Source organism: Malus sylvestris, chromosome 6 (assembly GCF_916048215.2).
Source record: "Malus sylvestris chromosome 6, drMalSylv7.2, whole genome shotgun sequence".
Classification (NCBI taxonomy): Eukaryota; Viridiplantae; Streptophyta; class Magnoliopsida; order Rosales; family Rosaceae; genus Malus; species Malus sylvestris.
The window spans coordinates 2,434,730-2,457,524 of record NC_062265.1 but is presented as its reverse complement, the minus strand read 5'-3'; the positions used below and the strand labels follow the sequence as shown (position 1 = coordinate 2,457,524).

General features: G+C 35.9%; 1 protein-coding gene and 2 long non-coding RNA genes across 15 annotated transcripts; 2 read left to right on the top strand and 1 right to left on the bottom strand.

Annotated features, from left to right (window-relative positions):
- Positions 1 to 4,562: 4,562 nt before the first annotated feature.
- On the top strand, positions 4,563 to 6,732 carry LOC126627115 (uncharacterized). The gene is made up of 2 exons (XR_007624908.1): positions 4,563 to 6,063; positions 6,211 to 6,732. It is a non-coding gene; the product is annotated as an uncharacterized LOC126627115 (long non-coding RNA).
- A 4,139-nt stretch (positions 6,733 to 10,871) lies between these two features.
- On the top strand, positions 10,872 to 12,191 carry LOC126627105 (uncharacterized). Its single transcript, XM_050296536.1, has 2 exons — positions 10,872 to 11,275; positions 11,384 to 12,191. Exons 1-2 carry the CDS (start codon positions 10,936 to 10,938, stop codon positions 11,860 to 11,862), a joined length of 819 nt encoding a protein of 272 aa, XP_050152493.1. The 5' UTR covers positions 10,872 to 10,935; the 3' UTR covers positions 11,863 to 12,191.
- A 1,829-nt stretch (positions 12,192 to 14,020) lies between these two features.
- On the bottom strand, positions 14,021 to 18,645 carry LOC126627111 (uncharacterized). Of its 13 annotated transcripts, none has more exons than XR_007624899.1 (7): positions 18,312 to 18,645; positions 17,763 to 17,839; positions 15,714 to 15,835; positions 15,397 to 15,498; positions 14,832 to 14,949; positions 14,467 to 14,562; positions 14,021 to 14,239 (listed from the first exon to the last, which is right to left on the bottom strand). It is a non-coding gene; the product is annotated as an uncharacterized LOC126627111 (long non-coding RNA). The 13 variants fall into 13 exon arrangements; XR_007624900.1 differs by having other exon boundaries at positions 15,397 to 15,494; XR_007624901.1 differs by lacking the exon at positions 17,763 to 17,839 and having other exon boundaries at positions 18,312 to 18,643.
- Between the last annotated feature and the right edge of the window lie 4,150 nt (positions 18,646 to 22,795).

Here is a 22,795-nt window from a genome sequence, read left to right as displayed (position 1 = left end):
TTATAACGTACTACCTTTGACCTTTGTTTGTACACTTTCAATACTCAAGTCTGACTAATAGTACTATTCTTTTATTTGGTAATTAGAAATTAGGGCAATTAGCAGGAATAATCATTTTTTGACATTTGTTTGCAAAAATTATCATTTTTTAATGGGAACTTTAACGAAAAACTTCCGGTACTATTGACTTTAACGAAAAACCACATTTTTATACTAAAAAGTCAATCCTGGTACAATTCACTTTACCCTTTAGTTTGTTCTTTTTGTTAAAACTCAAAATTTTCAAGCTTTTTTCATTAATTTTTCTTTTTTTAATATCGGCGACGTATTAATAACATATCGACCACACAATGATAACATAACGACTCATGATCATTTCTGCAACCAAATGTCAAAAAGTGATCATTCATGCTAGTTGCCCAAGAAACTAAACGATATACTAACTAGTGACGGTCCAAGAGAGGAAAGGACAGGGTCTACGTTACCAACGACTGTTAAGGGATTCATATGGAAGATTAAAACTAATTACACGTTGAAGCATTGAACAAAATAAAATAATGGAAAGGATCAACTAGGAAACAAACGCCTACACAAGACTGTATTTTAAAATACCGCGAGGAGGAAGGCAAGGCAGGATCAATTCTCCAATTCCCTCTCTGCTTCCTCTGTTGTTGGTAGCCACCGTCTCCTCACGCTTTGCATTGGGGCCCTCATTCCAAATTATGAATCTGAATTTGGCCTCTTCTTGGAAGAATAGTGAATGTCTTTCCTTACAACTCAATTGTAAATCAATTGCAAAAATGTAAACATTCCAACAAAATTAATCTGTTAATCATTATAACCAGGCATTTTGGCTTCAAATTGAAATCTATACTTCTTTCCCCAAGATATAGAGCGAGGAGATTGGGGTGAAGGTGAATATGTAAGGCATATTCTGAAAAGTATAACAATAAGACATTTGGGTTGCAAATTGAATAAACCAAATGAATAAAATAAATAAATAAATAAAAAATTGACCCCATCTCTTGAATTCGAAACATGATTGGGATTGATCTCAGAATTGTCTTCTACTCTCTCAATTTAAATGCTCTTGCTAGTGAATATGGTTTAACTTAAAATGCGTCATGGATGCTAAGTTTATACAAAATAATTTAACATTCCAGAACATATTCACTAATCAAAGAAATTAACCATGTCACTGAATGCCAACTAGATAATAGTATTCCCCCTACACATTTGAGCCATTTGTTTGAGAAAATTCTAAACAATCTAACAAATGGCTGGTTTGGTATTGTAGTGCTTTTAAAAAATCTGGAACATTAAGTGTGATTTAAAAAAAAAAATTGTTATCAATGACAGTAGAAAAGCATAGAAAAAACAAAAGCCAAGTCTACTATGCTTCTAAAGAAAGTGCCTTTTTTTCAAAGTACAGTAATTAGTGCTCATTTAATAAAATTTTCAAAGGGCAAGTACAACCCCACATATTTTACAAAATTACAATTTTTGCCCTTACGTTATTGTCTTTAACAATTATTATATCACACTACATACCATATCCTTTTAGTTATTTAACACATTCACAACAATTTATATAAAATTTTACCAAACACTCAAACACTGTTTTTATTGTTAAAAGTACTTTTACAAAAAAAAATAATAATAAAAACACCCAACAACTTTATTTTACAAATGTTTATCCTCATAGGACAACAAAATAACTTCTTTTTTTTTAGAAAGCACAGGAATACCAAACAGTTTGCCACTTAGTACTACGGTCTAATGGTTTTCCTATTCACTTGTAAGTGAGAGGTTTTAGGTTCGATTCTCGACAAAACCGAATTTGAACCACATTATGCTAGCCTATTGTGAGGTTTATCTTGACCCAGTTTCACCATTAGAGTTATAGGAATTACAACCCTTGATTATGCCCAAAGTCAAAGACAACTTTTTTCAAAGCGATGTTCTTCCTTGGTGCTAGAGGCTACTTCTCAAGCAATTTGGCTGAGGTTTGTTCTTAGGGACTTTATTGAATGCAAGTGAGAAAGAGCAAGCTTTTCTATTTGGCTAATTTCCTAGACAAGTTTAATGCGTCTGTAATATATTAGTTCTAGATTTTAGGCGTGTCGTAGTTTCTAGGTTTAATTATTGAAAACGTGCACATCAAGGAATATAATGGAGTATCATGTGCATTCATATAGGAAACAAGAATCACATCATTGCATATCTTGAAGATTATAAGATCAGTTTATTAATTGCCTAGTTTTAAGAAATAAAACCAATTTGATTTTATTCTAGTACGTATTCCAGTTTCCTTTATTCTAGGCTGTTGGTTCATTGGAAATCAAGCCTATCATTCATCTTTGCTTGGATACAAGATTTGAGCATAAAAAGTTTGAAGCAAAGTTCTTGAGTGCTAGGTTAGAAGAGTGATCCTAGTGAAACACTTCATACCTTTCATATTATTCATCACATTCATTTGTGTGAAGAAGTTGTGTCCATCTTTGTGACGAAGTTGAGTGCAATCTCTTTAGTCGTGAGGAGAACCTGCAGAGTGCGTCGTGTTCATCCAAAAGAGAGCAAAAGAAGGATTGTGTGCTACAAGATTAAAAGTACAAGAGAAAACTTCAAGTGTAGTAGGTGTCTGTCTTGTTGAGTCTTGTAAAAGTTCTTATTTCTCAGTGGTTCTTTAATCGGTTGTGTGCCCATGAATTTTTCCCATTGTGTGTGGGGTATTACCACGTAAAAGACTATCGTGAGTCTTTTGTTCTTTTTCTCTATTTCATTTTGTTCTTCATTGTTATGTAGTATGATTGAAATCGTACTTACTTGAACCTCGTCTAGAATTTTAGTTGAGATTATTTATCTATTGGGTTTGGGTTCCTCGACCCAGCTACGTTTTCAAAGTAGATGCTATATCACTAAAACTCAACAACACCATTGTAATTACTATGACAAGGTATCCTCTGATTCACTAAAAAACAAAACATGTCAAGAGGAACCATCACTTTATTAGAGATCCTTTATACGTCAGTTAATGTGATTGAATTACTCTATTGCAAATATGAGGATCAAACTGTTGATATATTTACTAAGGCTACGCTAAAAGAGAGTTTTGTATACCTTAGAGATTTGTATACCTCAGGGATTTGCATGGTGTCAAAACTAAAAACAATTTGAAGGAGAGTGGTGATGCCTAAACTGATTTCTAGCTTCCAATTTTTTGTATTAAACAAAGTAATGGCTTAGTTTTTTCTAACTTTGTAACGGCCAATATGTTGACTCAGTCCAAAATTACAAGTGTAGGGCTGAGATAGGTTTGCTTTGGTGTGAGGTTTAGATTAGCTTAGAACAACTGGGGTCTTGAAGGCGTTTGTTAGCTAGCTAATTTAAATGAGATGTAAGGTGGTATTGTGACCAAAACCCTATGTCATTGAAGTATGTAAGTGAGGTTTGAGCTGCAATGTTCTGCCCTAAGTCGTCACTTTTCTCTGAAATCCTCTTGTGTTTGTTTATATTTTCTTAAATAAAATACAACTAGATTGAATCATGTGTTTGAACCAAGGTCTAAAATATTGATGATATCGGAAATATTGGTAGTCCAAAAACATGGAAATTTTGATGGAAATATCGGGATATTATCGATATCGATAAAAATTGAATAAAAACCACGGAAATTATAAGAAAAACTTGGAAATTTTTATTGAAACTTTGCAGGATGTTTATTTAGTCAATTATCTATTAGTTTATCACAAAAAATTGGAAGAAAATGCATTGCATGATGGATTAAGTTGATTATATAGCGAGCTGGCAAACATTGTGAGTGTCGAAAATATATAGTAATTAATGAAAAAAGTTTAAACACACCATAATCATTTATATATAATGAATTAGTACAATATTTTACACTTTATATATTGCATGGTAAGATACATGAGTGACTTAGTACCACATAGAGTTCCTATCAAGGTCTAAAATATCGATGATATCAGAAATATCGGTAGTCTAAAAACACGGAAATTTCGATGGAAATATCGAGATAATATCAATATTTTAGACCTTGGTTTGAACATGCCGAACACAAAATTGACAAAAAGTTCAATGTTCACAAGATTAGCCGATAGCCATGAACAAGGAATTGGGGGTTCGGTTAACCAATGCTAGCCAAACCCGCTCGTGATCTTCTCCTCCAAGTCGACTCCTGACCTTCGTGCTGCTGTTACAAAGTCTTAATACAATTTGGCTTCTTAGTGATGGAATTTTACATATTGTTATATTCAACTCCAATGAATATATGAACACTCGAGTCTAGTTTGGTTTGATTTCTTCTAAAAATTGATGGGGAAGAACAATTTGATGGCTAGCCACCAACTTAAATAAACTCAAATAAAGATATAATTAACATGTAGTTGCAAAGAGCTGCTGGTTTCATATTCCTTATAATTAAGTTGAATTCTCAAAAGAGTGTGCATAGCTTGATGAAGAACCGAATATTGATGAAGGAAAGTGGGTTAGGCAGCCCCATATTGAAGGGGAGGTTGTTGGATGAGAAGATATTGTTGGAAAATATTAGTATATTATAATTATTTGAGTTTGCTTGTTAGTTAGTATATGGGCCGCCTAGTCCATCTGATTTAGGGTTTCTAGGTTTTGCTCTCTATAAATATAGCTTATAGTTTAACATGAATAATAAGTTATTCATAATGTAGTCTCTTAGGGTTTTGTAGCCGTTTTGGCATTCTCGTTTACTTAATAATATTCTTATTATTTTGTTTGTCTTGTTCGTTGCGCACTCTGATATTCAACTTGGTATCAAAGCAGGTTCAATCCTTCAGTATTTAATCTGCTTGGTCGGGTTGGTATTCTGTTTGTCAGTATGTACGTATTCTTGTTTTTCTGTCCTTGGTTTAGTTTGCAGAAGAAAACAAAAACCTGAAGCTTCCTTCCTCCAGATCTTGCCTCGCCGTCTGCTTGTCTTGTGCCGTCCCACCGTCTGTAATCTAACCCAGAATCCGACCTGTTGCTGCAAGCCTGGATAGACCCCATTCTTTATCGTCGTTTCTGCACCACCCTGCAAGCTTGGAAATCAGAACCTCATCCGCACCCTTGTACTCACAATCTCAACCCGCACCAAATTGTTGCCTGCAATCCACCACACCACTGCCGTACCCGCTGCCTTAGAACCACTCACTTGTTGCACCAATGCTGGAGGTGTATGGCGTTAGTCCAGAAAGAAGAAAAAATGAAAAAAAGGGAAAAGGGAAGTAAGAAAAAAGTGGAAAAGAAAATAAGAAAGAAAAAAAAAGGAAAAGAAATTAGTTTTGGTTTGTTTTAGGCCCACACGGGCAAGGAAAAAAAAACATAGTTAAGTTTGTTTTGGGGCCACACACGTTGTTGGTGTTGTTCGTTTATTGGTACAATTGAGATATGGAAATCTCGTCCGTTTAGTGACTGGTTCTTTCCATACTCTCAACATTAGCCAGTGTGAATCATAATCAGTTTGTTAGCCAGAATCAGCATACCTGAATAGGAACCAGTTTGCAAGTTCGCTAGTCAAGTCAAGTTCGGCGATCCAGTCAAGTCAAATTTGCCAGTTCGCAAATCAAGTCAAGTCAAGTCAAGTCCAGTCAAGCTTGCATGTCTGCCAGTCCGCCTAACGGAGCCAGTCTGCATCTGCTTGTTTGCAAACTCATGTCGTATACCGCTATGAGTTTGACCGGGGGGGGTGTTGGAAAATATTAGTATATTATAATTATTTGAGTTTGCTTGTTAGTTAGTATATGGGCCGCCTAGCCCATCCGATTTAGGGTTTCTACATTTTGCTCTCTATAAATATAGCTTATAGTTTAGCATGACTAATAAGTTATTCACAATGTAGTCTCTTAGCATTTTGTAACCGTTTCGGCATTCTCGTTTATTTAATAATATTCTTATTATTTTGTAATCTTGTTCGTTGCGTACTTTAATATTGTGCATAACTTGATGAAGAACCGAATATTGATGGAGGAAAGTGGGTTAGGCAGCCCCATATGGAAGGAGAGGTTGTTGGATGAGAAGATATATCATGTAAGATAGAGAAGGATTGTGGGGAGGTTGCTCGAGGACGATGAACTTTGTTTCTTTTCTTTCCATTCATTCTCTTGGTGGTTGCAATTTGAAGTTGTGCGGACGTTGCTCGAGGATGATGAAATTTGTTTCTTTTTTCTGTTTCAGAGCTTGGCTGGTTCTTATCTCTAGTGATTTGCAGGGGGACTGGATCGTCGGCGGCGGCAAGCACTTCAGCGGAGGAAGAGGATCGAGGAGTTTATGGTTTTCTTGCGTGTTTTTCTGTATTGGGCTCTACTTTCGGATTGGTGTTTTCTTTTGTTGTTATATTGGAGGCTCATCTGTTGTTTTTGTATTTTTTTTGTGTTTGGTCTCTAGTCGTGTATGTAAGTTATGTTGGTCGGTAACAACAATTTACCTTATGACAAAAAAAAAATAGAGATGGATTAGGAAGGGGTGTTCTTGGATGAGAAGATATATCGTGTAAGATAGAGAAGGATTAGGAAGGGGTAATTTTGGAAGATTTGGTGAGTGCGGAGAGTAGATGTTAAGTTTTTAAAATCTTGTAGAGTAAAACGAGTTTGTTGGGTGAGAAGAGATAAAAGTTGGGTGTAGTCATTTCCTTTTTAACAAACATAATATTGTTTTTAGTGAGTTCTATTTTGTTAAGTGATGGAATAATTTGTTCTATTTTGTTTTTGTACATCGAATAAAATTGTCATTTCCTTTTTAACAAACATAATGTGCATATTAAGAGTATGAATTCCACATCGAATAAAATAGGACATTGCATCTGCTTATAAGTAATTAAGCTGCTCCTTATATTGTCGATTAATTTTAGGGAGCTCAGCTTTCTTCATCATAACAAACTTTTATCATGAGATAAACAAGTAGTCAACATACAAATCAGTCAAAATTAATAATAATGTGAAACAAGGAAATGGATTTTCTCCGGATCCCTTCCACCAAATCCACTAAGTTCATCAATCCGGATCTTTAAAATTTGATCAAACGGCTAAAATTATTATAAGTTTTAAAAGATACTCCTGTTTTTAACCGTTAGATCAAATTTCAAAGATTTAGATTGATAAACTTGATGAATTTGATGAATAGTATCCGGAGAGGATCCCTTATTCTCCCGTGCTAATATGCGAGTCATTATAAAACAACAACATTTTCCTTTATAGCAGACGTCTGATCAATGTTTTTCAATATATAGTAACAACTGTAATTAGTGCAGGTACGTACGACGTTGGCCTTTTCCCTTCTGTTCCTATCAAAGGTTTTTAACCAAGGTTTAAAATATCGATGATATCGGAAATATCGGTAGTTCAAAAACACGAAAATGTCAATGGAAATATCGAGATATTATCGATATCGATAAAAATTAAATAAAAATCACGGAAATTTTAAGAAAAACTTTGAAACTTTTATTGAAACTTTGCATGATGTTTATTTAGTTAATTATCTATTAGTTTATCACAAAAAAATGGAAGAAAATGCATTGCATGATGGATTTAACTGATTTAAGTTGATTATATAGCGAGTTGGCAAACATTGTGAGTGTAGAAAATATGTAGTAATTAATGAAAGAAGTTTAAAGACACTATAATCATTTATATATAATGAATTAGTACAATATTTTACACTTCATACATTACATGGTAAGATACATTAGTGACATAGTACCACATAGAGTTCCTATCAAGGTCTAAAATATCGATGATATCGGAAATATCGCTACTTCAAAAACAAAGAAATTTCGATGGAAATATCAGGATAATATCGATATTTTAGATCTTGTTTTTAACCGAACAGTATTAATGTATTTGTACGAATCTGATGTTTTAGACCTGTGACAGCTGTAACGTAAGCCAGATACAATGTAGGCCTTTTTCCTTTGATTTCTGAAGGTTTTTTTTACCGAATACCGGTCCTTGTATCCCTGTTTGTATTCAATTTTCTGACGTTGAAATTAAAATTCAGTATCAATGTAGATCTACGAATCTATGGTGTGAAATGGTCCCATGCACATAGCTCTGGACAGCATTTTTGTTTGCACAGGACGTTGATCGCATGATCATTTGCACGTTTCTTTCTAACCACATACTAAATAAAAGGGTAAATTTCAGTTTATTACTCTGAAGTTTCGTGGTTTTTAATATTTGGTACATGAAATTTTTTTATCCCAGAATCATACCTAAAGTTTTAATTTTAAGACAGTCTCATATATTTGTTAGTATGGTTGTTAAGTTTTTTGTTAACTGATGACGTGACGCACATATGAATAATGATTGGGCACTACGTGGAAATTAAAAATTCAAAAAAAATTATAATTAAAAAAAAAAAACTGAGGCCCAAGTTATAAAATATCGATGATATCGGAAATATCGGTAGTCCAAAAACATGGAAATTTCAATGGAAATATCGGAATATTATCGATATCGATAAAAATTGAATAAAAACCATGGAAATTTTAAGAAAAACTTTGAAATTTTTTCTGAAACTTTTCAGGATGTTTATTTAGTCAATTATCTATTAGTTTATCACAAAAAATAGAAGGAATTGCATTGCATGATAGATTTAACTTATTTAAGTTGATTCTATAGCAAGTTGGCAAACATTGTGAGTGTAGAAAATATATAGTAATTAATTAAAGAAGTTTAAAAACACCATAATCATTTATATATAATGAATTAGTACAATATTTTACACTTCATGCATTACATGGTAAGATACATTAGTGACATAGTACCACATAGAGTTCCTATCAAGGTCTAAAATATCGATGATATCAGAAATATCGCTACTCAAAAAACACAGAAATTTCGATAGAAATATCAGGATAATATCGATATTTTAGATCTTATTTTTAACGGAACAGTATTAATGTATTTGTACGAATCTGATGTTTTAGACCTGTGACAGCTGTAACGTAAGGCAGATACAATGTAGGCCCTTTTCCTTTGAAAGGTTTTTTTTACCGAACACCGGTCCTTGTATCCCTGTTTGTATTCAATTTTCTGACGTTGAAATTAAATTCAGTATCAATGTAGATCTACGAATCTGTGGTGTGAAATGGTCCCATGCACATAGCTCTGGACAGCACTTTTTGCTTGCACAGCACGTTGATTGCATGATCATTTGCACGTTTCTTTCTAACCACATATTAAATAAAAGGGTAAATTTCAGTTTATTACTTTGAAGTTTTGTGGTTTTTAATATTTGGTACATAAAGTTTTTTTATTTTAGAATCATATTTAAAGTTTTAATTTTGAAACAGTTTCATATATTTGTTAGTATGATTGTTAAGTTTTCTATTAACTGATGACGTCGCGCACCTATGAATAATGGCCACTACGTGGAAATTAAAAATTCAAAAAAAAATTATAATTAAAAAAAAAAAAAAACCTGAGCTTCTACCTCACCCCCTCCCAGTTCATCCTCTGTAGCCAGTGCACCCCGTTCCCAGAGTAACAGCCCCGACGCCAACTCCTCTTCCTCAAATCCGAAGGTTTCAAGCACCTTCCCAACCTGCGCCGCCAATTTCTACCGTCCAGTCTCCACCATCGATTTCGAAGATGACGAAGTCCATATCGGAAACGGCGCCGTCCCGACCCACTCCCAGCTGCAATCCAACAGCGTCACTGTGAATCAGGTCGAGAGAGGAATCTCGTCTCTCTAGCTCTCCTCTGCGCCAATCTCCAAATCAATAGGAGCCCTCACTTACCTTAACCCCCATAAATGCCCAAAATTACAAGTGTTACTTAAAACCCTAACCCACTGCCACTGCAAACCATGAGCGTCAGCACCGGTCACAGATCCCCTACAACAATACCCCATCGTAACCTCATCGTTCCCATTGGTTGTCACTCTCAATTGCATCGATGACTTCTGCATGGAGCATGACTTCTTGACTGGCGTCGCCGCTGTTGAGCACGAACCGCTCAGTCGCCTCGCGGAAGGTAAGATCGAGTCCACCTCCGCCGTGCTCCTCTAGTCCCTCGCGTAACACCCACGAGCAGCCAAGCGCCGCCTCCGCCCCTACCAGTTCATCCTCTGCCTTGGCTCTGCCGACCGTGCAGTCAACTCGACCTTGGGCGCTGACCTCAGTATCCAGCTTGGAGTAGATGAAAGAAGAGAGGGAGGGAGGATTGGGTGGTGGGAAGGGCGGGTGAGGTAGAAGCCTTTTTTTTTATCGAATTTTTTATTTCCAAGTGAACCCTTAGGTACCGTTTGGTACTCAAACGGGACGGAACAGAACGGAACAAATGATGTAAATATTGAAAAAGATAAGGAGAAATTTTGTCATAAAATGTTATAAATTTGTGTCCCACGGATGTGGAACAGGTCGTTCCAGGAGGAAGAGGTGGAACGAAAAATCAGCCAAATTTTGTCCCATGAGACAACTCGTTCTACAATTTTTAGGCGCACCAAACGTGGGACGGAACGGCTTGTCCCGTTCCGTCCCATCCCGTCCCGTCCCACGTATCAAACGGTACCTTAATGACACGTGGCGCTCAATCATTGTCCACATGGGCACCATGTCATCAGTTAACCACGTCACCACGTCATCAGTTAACGGGAGATTTAATAGTCAGACTAACGGATGTATGAGACTGTCCAAAAATTAACACTTTAGGTATGACTCTGGAACGAAAAAAACTTCATGTACCAAATATTGAAAATCACGAAATTTGAGGGTAGTAAATTGATATTTACCCTAAATAAAAAATAAAAACACCTTATATACGAAACCATTAGTGTGAACACATAATGTGAATAGAGAAAAATGGTGTGCGCTTATCCTTGATTATAAATAGGATAGCAGTTTCAAAGCTATGGAGCAAGTAAAACACACGAGAAAGAGAGAAGAGAGAATAGAGAAAAAAGATGAAGAGAGTAGTGAGAGTGATCATACCATCTAACATGGAAACATCATCATCATCATCATCATCATCAACAACAACAACAACATCAACAACAACATCAACAACAACATCAACATCAACAACAACATCAACCAACAACAACAACAACAACAACAACAGCAACAAGAACAGCAACAACAACGACAATAGCAATAACAACAATAACAACAAAGACATCAACATCGACAATGAAGGGGTTGTCGAAGTTTTGAAGGCAGCCCTTTCTGAAGACAAGGCAAAGCTTGACCCTAAAAAAGACAAGGCAAACCCTAGCCCTGAAGAAGACAAGGCAAACCCCGACCCTGAAGAAGATAAGGCAAACACTGGCCCTAAAGAAGACAAGACAAACCTTGACCATGAAGAAGACAAGGCAAACACTGGCCCTAAAGAAGACAAGGCAAACCCTGAACCTGAAGAAGACAAGGCAAACACTGGCCCTAAAGAAGAGAAGGCAAACCCTGAAACTGAAGAAGACAAGGCAACATCAACATCAACAACATCAACATCAACATCAACAACAACATCAACAACAACAACAACATCAACAACCACCAACGAAAACAACAACAACAACAACAACAACAAGAACAGCAACAACAACAAAGACAGTAGCAACAACAACAACAACATCAAAATCAACGATAAAAGGGTTGTCGAAGTTTCGAAGGCAAACCCTGGCCTTGAAGAAGACAAGGCAAATCCCGACCTTGGCCCTGAAGAAGACAAGGTAAACCCTGACCCTGAAGAAGACAATGCCAACCCTGGCCTTGAAGAAGACAAGGCAAATCCCGACCTTGGCCCTGAAGAAGACAAGGCAGACCCTGGCCCTGAAGAAGATAAGGCAAACCCTGGCCCTGAAGAAGATAAGGCAAACCCTAACCTCAAATAAGACAACACAAAGTCGGACTCTAAAAAAAGGGATCTCTCTACAGCTACTCGGCATTCATGATCATAACTATCACATAATGTTTGTGGGTAACGTCTCTGGAAACCCTCACGAGACTTCACTCGTCCCATCAGGGTCACCTATGGGTTTAAAAGGCTTGTTGCATGCGCTCAATGCAATCGAGTTCCCTGCGAAAGTGGCATTAGTTTTCATCACTAGTTTCTCTTATTTTTTAGTTTCCAAGTATTTCAGTTTCACTATATTGTGTGTGTGTTAAACCAATAATCTTGGGAATTCTTGCTTTTAATGACGTATCTATCACTTTAATTTCACATTTCAATAGCTTTAAGTACTAATTAAACTAATTAAGAAACCGAGAAGGAACTACAAACTTGCAACTCTATTGTAAATAAGTGAGAAGGGAATATTGGTGCCTTGCATCAATTTAGGGTTCGATCCGGTAGAGGATTAGTATTGCAGTGCAATCTATTTTCATGCATCTTAAACCAATCAATATGACAGGCCTCATAAAACTTTGTGAATATAAAAGTATAAACCTTCCGGATATGTGTTTGTAGTTTTCAATTTTCCGTAAACTACGATGTCCAATTTTTTTCTTTTCAAATCAAACTAAGGGGTATAACTCATTAATAACTAACTCGATGAAATTCTTCCTAAGTCAATTTCAAGAACTTCCAATAATTTTCGAACAACGTCTCTAATGGGAGATGTATGAGCATCAACAATGGAAAGATAAATTCTAATTTGAGATGTAAAAATCATATTTACATCACAATATACATTTCTGGAAGATTTAGATATGAGTTGTATTTCCAATGAGAAATATGCAAGTTTGAGATCTCATTTAATGTTTTTATTTGATTGGCAGGACCCACCACCAAAAGATGTAAATTAGGTTCTGAATTACATATTCTAGCCAAGGTGAATATTTTACACCTCTATTTTTGAGATGCTCTACAATGCCTTGAAATTGGCATTTTACATTTCTTGTTGGCCAAAAATCTCTCCGTGGAAAGATGTAAAAAATTCATCATTGGCAGAAAAAGTAAATAAAAAGAAAGCAAATATACACTTATTTTACATCTTTAGAACATGGACAAAGTTATAGAGAGAAGAAAATTAAGGTCCCAAATTTACATGTCCTCCATTGGATTGGAATCTACATTCACATCTCTTGGAGATACAAAATGAGAAGTAAATGTGTTTTAGCATCTCATAATTGCATCTTTCCACTAGAGATGCCGGTGTACTTTTACTACTCTATATTTTTTTTTCTTAATTTTCTCTAGAAGTAGACCAAGATGGGAGGGGATTGTTCGAACTCGGCACAGAGGAGAGAATGCTCAAACTCTTGACTAAGTACAAAACTCGCTAAGCCAGTTCCACAAATTCAAATAATTTTCAAGTGAAGTTCACAAATTTAGAATTGTTTCAGCAAATCTCTATTTTTGTCTCTCTTCTGTGGAATGGATGCCAAAATGGGAGGGGAATGTTCGAAACTCTTTGCTGGGGTGTGGGATAAATGCTTAATACCACTAAAGTAAACATTTCTTAATCCATTTTACCCAATTGTAAAAAGATTCTCATAACCGACTAGTGACTGATTAAGTGCTTAAACGTATCTTCATGTACATAAGGCACGGTCAATTCAAAAATTTCACATGTACAAAAATCAAAAGAGTTCATTTTCCATCCACATTTATTTCTTTTGGGTAGCTAGCATTGTCCCCACATTAGTTAAAGCTCTGCAATGAGATCATGCTATTCAATCAAATCTGGCGTCATAAATTTCACATGTACGAAAATCAAAAGAGTTCATTTTCCATCCACATTATTCTTTCGGTTAGCTTGCATTGTCCCCACATTAGTTAAAGCTCTGCAATGAGAATGAGATCATGCTATTCAATCAAATCTGGCCTCATGTTAAGCCACTAGGAATAGCCTAGTGGTGAGGGTGTGGGTGTGGGGTCCCAGGTTCGAGGCCTGGTGTGGGTGGGGTGGGAAAAAAAATAAAAATCTGGAATCATGTCCAATGACTTCAACTAATTAAACAACTCAGTTGTTGAAAACATCGCAAATACATATATACCACATAAAATATGAATTAATAATCTTAATCATAGAACTACGCACCCAATCATAGAAATATTAATAATGCCCAATAGAAGCTAACAAGCAACAGTGCCAACACGTTGATGCGAGTTTGAAAATTTATTTAATCTTATGCAAATTCATGAGTGAAGAACTAAGCATTACAAATGAAAAGTAGATGAAAATTTAACTTGACAAAGAGACCTCAATGATTTGCCTCAATTCATCATTCAAGACTTGGTCGAACTGTGATTCGCTTGCTCGATCCCTAAACAAAAGAAAACCAAACCAAGTTCAGCAAGAATTATGCACGCTCTTTGTGAAACTATATAATGAATGATACAACATTGTTAAACAAACATGGACTGGAGCTAATCTTAAAATTCATTTAAAAAGGAAGTGGCAAATACCATTTGCTTGAGATGCCAACTTAATGTTTCATCATTCAAATGGCATTACTTTTGAACCAAAGTATGTGGAAAAAAGAGTGGAAACCTGATTAGCAATTACCACTTCCAGCGGTACTGCGCTGCTAAGTTTTACTCTTCAAGTCTCCAACAAATAAACTCCTCTATAATTTTTGCCTGAGCACTAAAATAAGAAAATTGGTACATAGACGAAGAGTTAAGACTACCTTTCATAAATCAATTGAGAACTACAATAATGTGACAATCCACATGTATAACCTATGCATCCATTGTTATAGGTTTAATCAGAAATACCATGTTTTCAAAATCATGGATGATTCAATTTTAACCTAAAAACCAAGACCATCTCCAGTTCTTGGCAGATCAAATTTCAATAAATAGCCACACATGAAATAAACAAAAAGAAATAGATCTCAGAGATTAATAGCTTACCATCAACAAAGATCTCCATAAGGCCGGCCTAGATGCAATAAATCACACAACGGCTCCAAAATATCCATGGAGAGTACAGCACCAGCAACAACACCCTATGCAATTCGAATACATAGTGCTATGATAGAGAACAAAGAAAAAGTTACTTATTACAACCCCAGATTTTATAAGTGCCATTACCCCAATCTTGTACTTGACCATATGCCATGGTGTTAGAAACTAACATTTCTAATCTAAAAGCCTAGAAATCATAAAGCAAAGAACAGATCTTTTGTCTTGTAAGCAACCATGCCTATATAATCGAATTTTGCTTACCAAAGCGGTCTTACTAATATTATTCATAGAAAAGAAAAATTAATAAAAAGAAAATAAGATAAGACCAAAAACTTTCTTTGATTTGAACTCACCCAAAAAAAAAAAAAAAATCCTCCAATTCTCAATTTAAAAGAGAATAAAATAAACCATACTTTCATACAATATCTGAATTGAATTTTTTGGATTGAAAAGAATGGAGGAGAATAGAGTGATACAATATAATAGACAACGAAAGTGTAAAAATCATTACCTTTTGATCTGTCATATCTGTGATTTATCGAAAGCTAGACAATTTTCTTCGGTGGCAATACATTTCTTCTCCCACTACCTCTCCAACCCGGCTGCCGCCTAACTAACAAAATGCAAAATCACACTTTAAATTTTGAAGAACATTTCAAAATGAGGTAATTCTAATCCACTCCACTGCATATAAACAGTGCATATGTTGAGTGCAGATAATATAAACAGTGCATATGTCGACAAAATGAAACAGAAAATATGCTGCACAACATATTTTGAGTGCAGATAATATAAGGTCGCAGGGAGGAACAATAAAAGCTAGGCTACCTTCACGCATTGTATAGTTATTGACCGTGCATAAGAAATGGAGGTTAATGATCATAAAACTAAAACTATCATCCAAAGATTTTCAGCTTCAACAGAATCGCATCCAACTCAATCAACTGCTTCTGAAAGGGTGAAAAAACCATGAATCTGTGCAGTGACTAAAGACTCAATTACTGAAATCACAAAGAAGAACCAACTCAATTCTTGAAATGACAAAAGAAAAACAACCCAATTGATAATTTGATGAAATACAGGAATGGAGTATATAATTCAATCATAAACTAAGATGATTGAGAAAACATGCAGAAAATTTTCTTAGAAGAAAGGTTTTATACTTTAATATTTCCCAGGCTTAAAAACAATGGACTACACACATTAATGTAATGCAATCGATCAGATGGTTCAAGAGGTGAAAACCAAAAACTAAAATCTTCAGATTTCATGGCTAAAAAAAAAACTCTTCAGTCAACAAAGTAAAAACTATACCTCATGAAAACTATTTAGCTAAATAGTATTCATGCAATTTCATATCATAATAATGGATACATTCCTCTTCAATTACATGCACACAAATGTATTATGGCATACTATGTCTTGTTTTATATATAGTTAGTCCTGCAGTTTAGGAATTAGTCCTGCAGTTTAACATAGTTCCTTGTCATCAAAATTAGCAAGAGTAGAACAGTGTTTCCAACAACAAATAAAGGGAAGAAAAAAATAACCCAAAATACTCAACACAAAAGCTGCAATTTAAGAGCAACCAAATGATTAATAAAAGCAATATTGTTGAATCTTAGGACACCTTCCAGATTATATCATTGTAAAAATATACAAAACTTTGTTTGGCATTGGGTTGGGGGAGGCTGGAAAAAATTTATCATGGATGCACGATATTATTAAATAATAAAATCACAAAGAACGCAAGCAGGGAGCAATAATCGCCAAATTGGTTATTGTTGCTTTATTGAACATAGACCAAATGTTCTGTGTCAAAAGACTTTTCCTTCCAGAATCCAAATCCAAAATAGGATCATAAGGGGATCCGTTAGCAATTTACCACTTTGTTACAGTTCGGGAGAGTACAAAAAAAGAAAATCCTTCTCTTTTGTCTATTAAATGAAAAAAACTAAATAAGAGATGAGAGAAAAGGAATATGAATAAAAATGTGCGTAGGAGTTATGCTATCTATCAATGGTAATTCCCCAAATTCAAACAAAACCCAAAATCAAAACCCCAACAAAACTCCAAACAAAACCCCAAGCAAGACCCAGCCCGTTTCTCTCCCTACTCTCCACTCTCCTTCCTCCATCCTCCGCCTCTTCTCTTCCGCTTGTCTCTGCTCCTTCCCCCCCCCCCCCCCCCCCCCCCAAACCCAAGCAATTAAGGATAATTTAAAACATCATAGAATTAATCCAAATTCTCAACCCCACACAAAATTGAAAGCTCGAAAAATCGGAAATCTCAAAGATTGAATCTAAGCAGCTCAGTGACTCCACTCACAGCGGTTTTCAAAACCTGTGGTCTCTTTGGAGGTTTGGAGGCTTTTTTATGTTCGTATACTATTAAAAACGAAAAACACAATAGTAAAAAGCAAATAGCATTGATAACTGAATTGAAAAACAAACTGAAACATGAAAAAAAAGAAAAAAAAAAAAGAAAAAGAAAAAGACAGGAGTACCTTCTAAAGCTTTTATTTCTCCTGTCATATGAGATTGATAGTGTATCGGATCTTAGTGTTTTTCCCTGATATAGGATGTACTCTTACTCACTAAGACAAAGTCCCAACCTTGACAACCATTAAATGACTCCGCGTGACCATTTTGTTATCATGGGTCATCTCTATCAGAAACATTGTATTCATCTTATTATTTCACCACAATTTTAACACATATTGGTAATATGATTTGTTTTCTTTTCAGTGGACATCTGATTAGAGTTATAGAGTGTTCCTTCTTTTTTTACTTCACATTAGAATATAGGGATTGATCATGACATCTAGCAACTGATAATATATGCATGCTCTAACCCAAGAATAAAATAAGAACATACACTGTTGTGAGCTGTAGAGCCACCGTACTTCTCCACAGGAAAAAACAGTCAGTAACAAAACTAACACAAAACTGACCCTGCAAAACTGTTGATATATTAAAAACTAATATATACCTTCAGCAAAACCCCAAAATTAGAAAACCAGTGTTTCCTGAAAGCAAAAAAGAATGAAACCAGACAGCCACACACAGCATCCGAGCACACAAACAAAACCCCCAAAATTATAAAAAGAAAATTTAAACACAAATCTATCTGTAAATCGAAAAATAAATAAAATAAAATCAGACACACTGACAAAGACGAAAAACTCATCAGGAGACTCTAGGTTATGTGGATAAGAAATGAATTTCGATCAAATTAAGAAAAAAGGCAAAAACTTCTAGCAGCTCAACGATTTTCAACGAAAAGTAATTTAATTTCTAACAGAAAACAGAAAAAATAAAGTACATGCATAAAATCAAACATTTCAACTTCCACACTAATCAAAAGCACAATTAATTGCATGAATACTAAATTAAACATGCAAATAATGAGATTAAATGTGCGAACCTGAACAGAACAACGAAATTAACGGTTACGCGAGTGTGGCTGAGATGGCTGAGATTACAGGCGGTAATTCTATAGACGTACATGCTGACCTCGCCGGATTCTATCGGCCTGCCAATCTGGAGAAAGATGGCAACGCTAAACAGCAAGTAAAAAGGGCGATGCGGGAGAGAAAAAAACCTAGGTTCCAAAATACCCAAAAGGTGAGAAGCGAAATCGAGAAGAAGTCGAACTGAAGGGACCATCGATGATGGACGCGTGGGCTAGAAGGGAAACGTCGTCCATTCGCTATGATAGAATCGAACCACACAGACAAAGGATGATCAACGCGTGGCAATCATGAGCAATACAGGTATTTAACTGTGCGAAGCAGGCAACAAAACGGCAAAGGAAAGAAAAAATCGAGGGGCAAAATTGTCATCACACTGGTCATCCACAGTACCACCGACTGAGTTTTAGTATATAGAGATATAGTACTTGCATAAGATTTGTCTTCATTAGTTTACCAAGTAGTTTGACTTTTAAACAATCTTTCATCGTTTGATTTCTTAGAGTATTGAAACAAAAAAAAACAAAAAAAAAAAAGAGGAGAAAGAGGATGAGGATCGAAAAACACATACTTATAATTGATGAATAGGGGTTTGCCCGACGCACCACTCATTATGGCAAGTACATGGAAAGCGTCGAACAAGGGTTGTGTCGGTGGATATTTATTACACGTCAGTGTGGGCCTTTGACCACCTATAGTAGAACTTACCCGACGGACATGGTTGTCGGGCAAATCCAACCTTGTCGACGAATACTAAATTTGTTGGGCAAATATCTAAATATTGCGCGCCACTTTTTGCCCTCTTCGCACCAAAATTTTGGCGGAAGAATTGTGACTTGCCCTAGGATAGGTTTCCGGTTTGTAAAGGTTTTGAGTAAACCCTAAATGTTGACCATCGTTGCCCTACCTACTAAAACATGCATTGGGTAAATTCCCTTTACCCCACGAAATTTAGTCCGCTTGGCAAACATTTGTAGGGCAAGCTCTATTTTCTGGTACTATTGGTAGAATTACAAAGAATTGTTAATGACAATAGCTAAACCTAGTGCCCTTCACAATTAATTTTTTTCAAAACTATTTGTTTTTCTTACTTATCAAGTTAATTTTACAAAAACCATTTTTAATTTTCTTTTTAATTTATTTTAATTTACAACATAACTGATGTTGGATTATTGGTTCAAGTAAAAAAGTTTGTTTTTGGCATGCCAATTTGTTGGATAAATTCTTAATTGAAGTTTTAAACATTCCAAGGCTTTGAGTAAAACTTTGCATGCACGGGTCTCCAATTTTATTATTGATGGGAACTGGTTTTGTCCTGCCTCTCTCCTTGATAGCTTACATCTTATTTGGGGTCAAATTTGTTCTATTTGCTTGCCTAAGACTGTTGAAATTAATGATACCTTGATTTGGACTGATTCTCCTGGTGGTCATTGTTGAGCAAAAATTGTACACAATATGTAAACAAGTAATTCACTCGACACAATTTCACCCTTGTTCATTTTTCTAAAGAGGGTTTTATTAATTTGAGTTCAACTCATTCTAGACTATGCGTCTATTACAATCCTTCATTAATTAAAAGGAAAAACCCTTTGATTCCATTATGAATAAATCGTAACTTGGGGATTTGGGTATTTATTTGATTTTGCAAATACACCTAGGTCAAGCCCTAGATTGCCTACATACCCTCTTGAGGGTCAAGTCACTCGTAGTTCCTTTGATTTGGTTTGAAATTTTTAGTGAGTGAATGACCCACTAAAAAAAGATTTTGTATTCGGTGAATTTGGTTGAATGAACCTGGGATTCAATTTGGATTTTATGGTGAATTTGGTTAAGGTGAACTAGGGATTCAATTTTGGATTTTTGTCCTTGTGCGGTTGCATCTAGATTGAATCTCTAGATTGCCTACGTATCCTTGGCGGAATGGAATGGTAGAGACCTATAATATTTGGAACCATCATGGGGAACAATTAGACAATGTTTCGTCTTCAAACGTGACAAGAGTCGACAAGTCATGGAAATCTTAAATGATGTTTTTCCATTTGATTCGACAAATACCAATCAGGAAGTGGAAGATGACGTGCCTACACCAATGGATGGTGAAGAATTCGGACAATATGAAAAACTATTAAAAAATGCCAACCAAGAGTTATACCCGGGGTGTGAGGGATTTTCCGTTCTCATAGCTATTGTGGAACTAATGCAGGGGAAAATTAAGTATCGTATGTCGAACTAGTGTTTTGATTATATTTTAGGGGTTTTCAAGAGAATGCTACCAAAGGACAATTGTTTGCCGAAAGTCAATAGAAATGCTCAAAAGGTGTTGAATGGTCTAGGATTGGGTTATAAAAAAAATTCATGATTGCAAAAATAATTATGTATTGTTCTATAAGGAGAATAAAGCGTTGGATAAATGCCCTGTATGCAATGAGTTGAGGTTCAAAGTGACATCTCAGAATAGATTGACGTAGATCCCACAAAAAGTCATGCATTATTTGCCTTTGAAACGTAGGTTGCAGCGGTTGTATATGTCAACGCATACTGCCATCGACATGATATGGCATAAGGAAAAACGGGTAGATGATGGTGTCCTGAGGCATCCTACAGCTGGGGAGGCATGTAAAGAGTTCGATCGAACGTTCCCTGATTTTCCTGTTGATCCTCGGAATGTTAAATTAAGACTTGCCACTAACGGATCTAATCTGTTTGGGGTTCTAAACCGATACCACAACACTTGACCGATTTTCATATTTCTATATAATTTGCTGCCATGGAAATGTATGAAAAATGAATACATGATGATGACTTTATTGATAATCGAGGATCCTGGTAAGTCAATTGATGTGTATTTATAGTCGTTCCTGGATGAGCTAAAAGATTTATGGACGCACGGTGTGCGCACATATGATAAGTGTACTGGCAAGATGTTCACTTTGTAGGCAGTAGTGATGTGGAATGTGAACGATTTCCCTGCATATGCAATGGTTTCTGGGTGAATCACTAGGGTTCACATGGTATGCCCTGTATGTAAGGAAGACGTAACATCTAGTTGGCACACCAGAAAAGTTTGTTACCTTGGTCATCGAAGATAGTTGCCATGGGACCACGAGTGGCGAGAGAAGGATAAAAAGTTTGACGGGAAAAAAAGCCTCACCTTAGACCTAAAGAATGGTTTGGTGACCAGATTTTGGAACAGCTTAACTGTTTAGATTTTGCTCCGTTCAGGAAAACTGTAAGTAGGACCAAACCTTCTACACATATGAACTGGATGCACAAGTCTATATTTTTTGAGCTCCTGTATTGGTCGAAACTAAAATTGGGACACAACCTCGATGTTATGCATGCTGAGAAAAATGTATTTGACACATTGGTCGGCATAATTCTAGATATCGAGGGCAAGACAAAGGAAACAATCAAAGCTTGTCTTAAGTTGGAATGAATGGAATACGACATGGTTTATGGATGAATATGGACAGTGATAAGGCCAGAAGGGATCTTGCATTTTTTTTTCCATGAAACCAAATGACAAGAAAAAGAATTTTTAAAGTTTTTATCGTCTGTAAAGTTTCCCGATGGGTATGCTTCAAATATCGCATGTTGATTAAACGTTGACGGGGGTAAATTAGCTGGACTAAAGAGTCATGACTGCCATGTGGGTATTCGACATCTCTTGCCAGCTGATGTAATGAAACCAATCATGTTGTTGTCCAGCTTTTTTTTCACAATTGAGATGATATTTCCTTCAGCTTTCTTCACAAGTATGATCCATGTGATGGTTCACTTACCGAATAAGGCATTGCTTGTTGGACCAGTCAACTTTTGATGGATGTATCCAATAGAAAGGTATATAATCCTCATCATTTTTATTAATCAATATCTTACGATTAGTAAAATTTGTATCGCATCGTTTTATTTTGGCAAGCTTCTCGGAGACTTAAAGAGAAGTGTACAAAACAAAGCGAAGCTCGAAGGATCAATTATACAAGCTTAGGTGTAACAACCCATCCAGGAATTTACATAACGGAAGGGTATTTTTATATTTTCAATTTGGTTGGGTTTCATTTGTTTAAAATATTGCTTTTTTGGGTCTTATTTTGTGTGCTATTTGGGGCCCACTTTCCTTTTTGGTTCCCTTTCCCCCGACCCTTTTTTCTTTTTCCTTTCTCCCTTATTGGACCTGAGAGCTCTCTCTCTCTCACAACTCTCTTTTATCTCAGTTTCTCTCCCTCTCTTCACTCTCGGACTCCCCCTTCCTGAGCTCTCATCACTCTATAAACCCACCTTCCTCCTCTCTGAGATCACACACACACACAACCACCTGCACACCTAGACAGAGGAGCCCCACAAACCCTAGGCTGTGCACCGGGAAGCCCCACAGTGAAGCTATCACTATTCATCATCTTCCTCGACGTGTTTTCATGATTTTCGACGAAGTAAACCT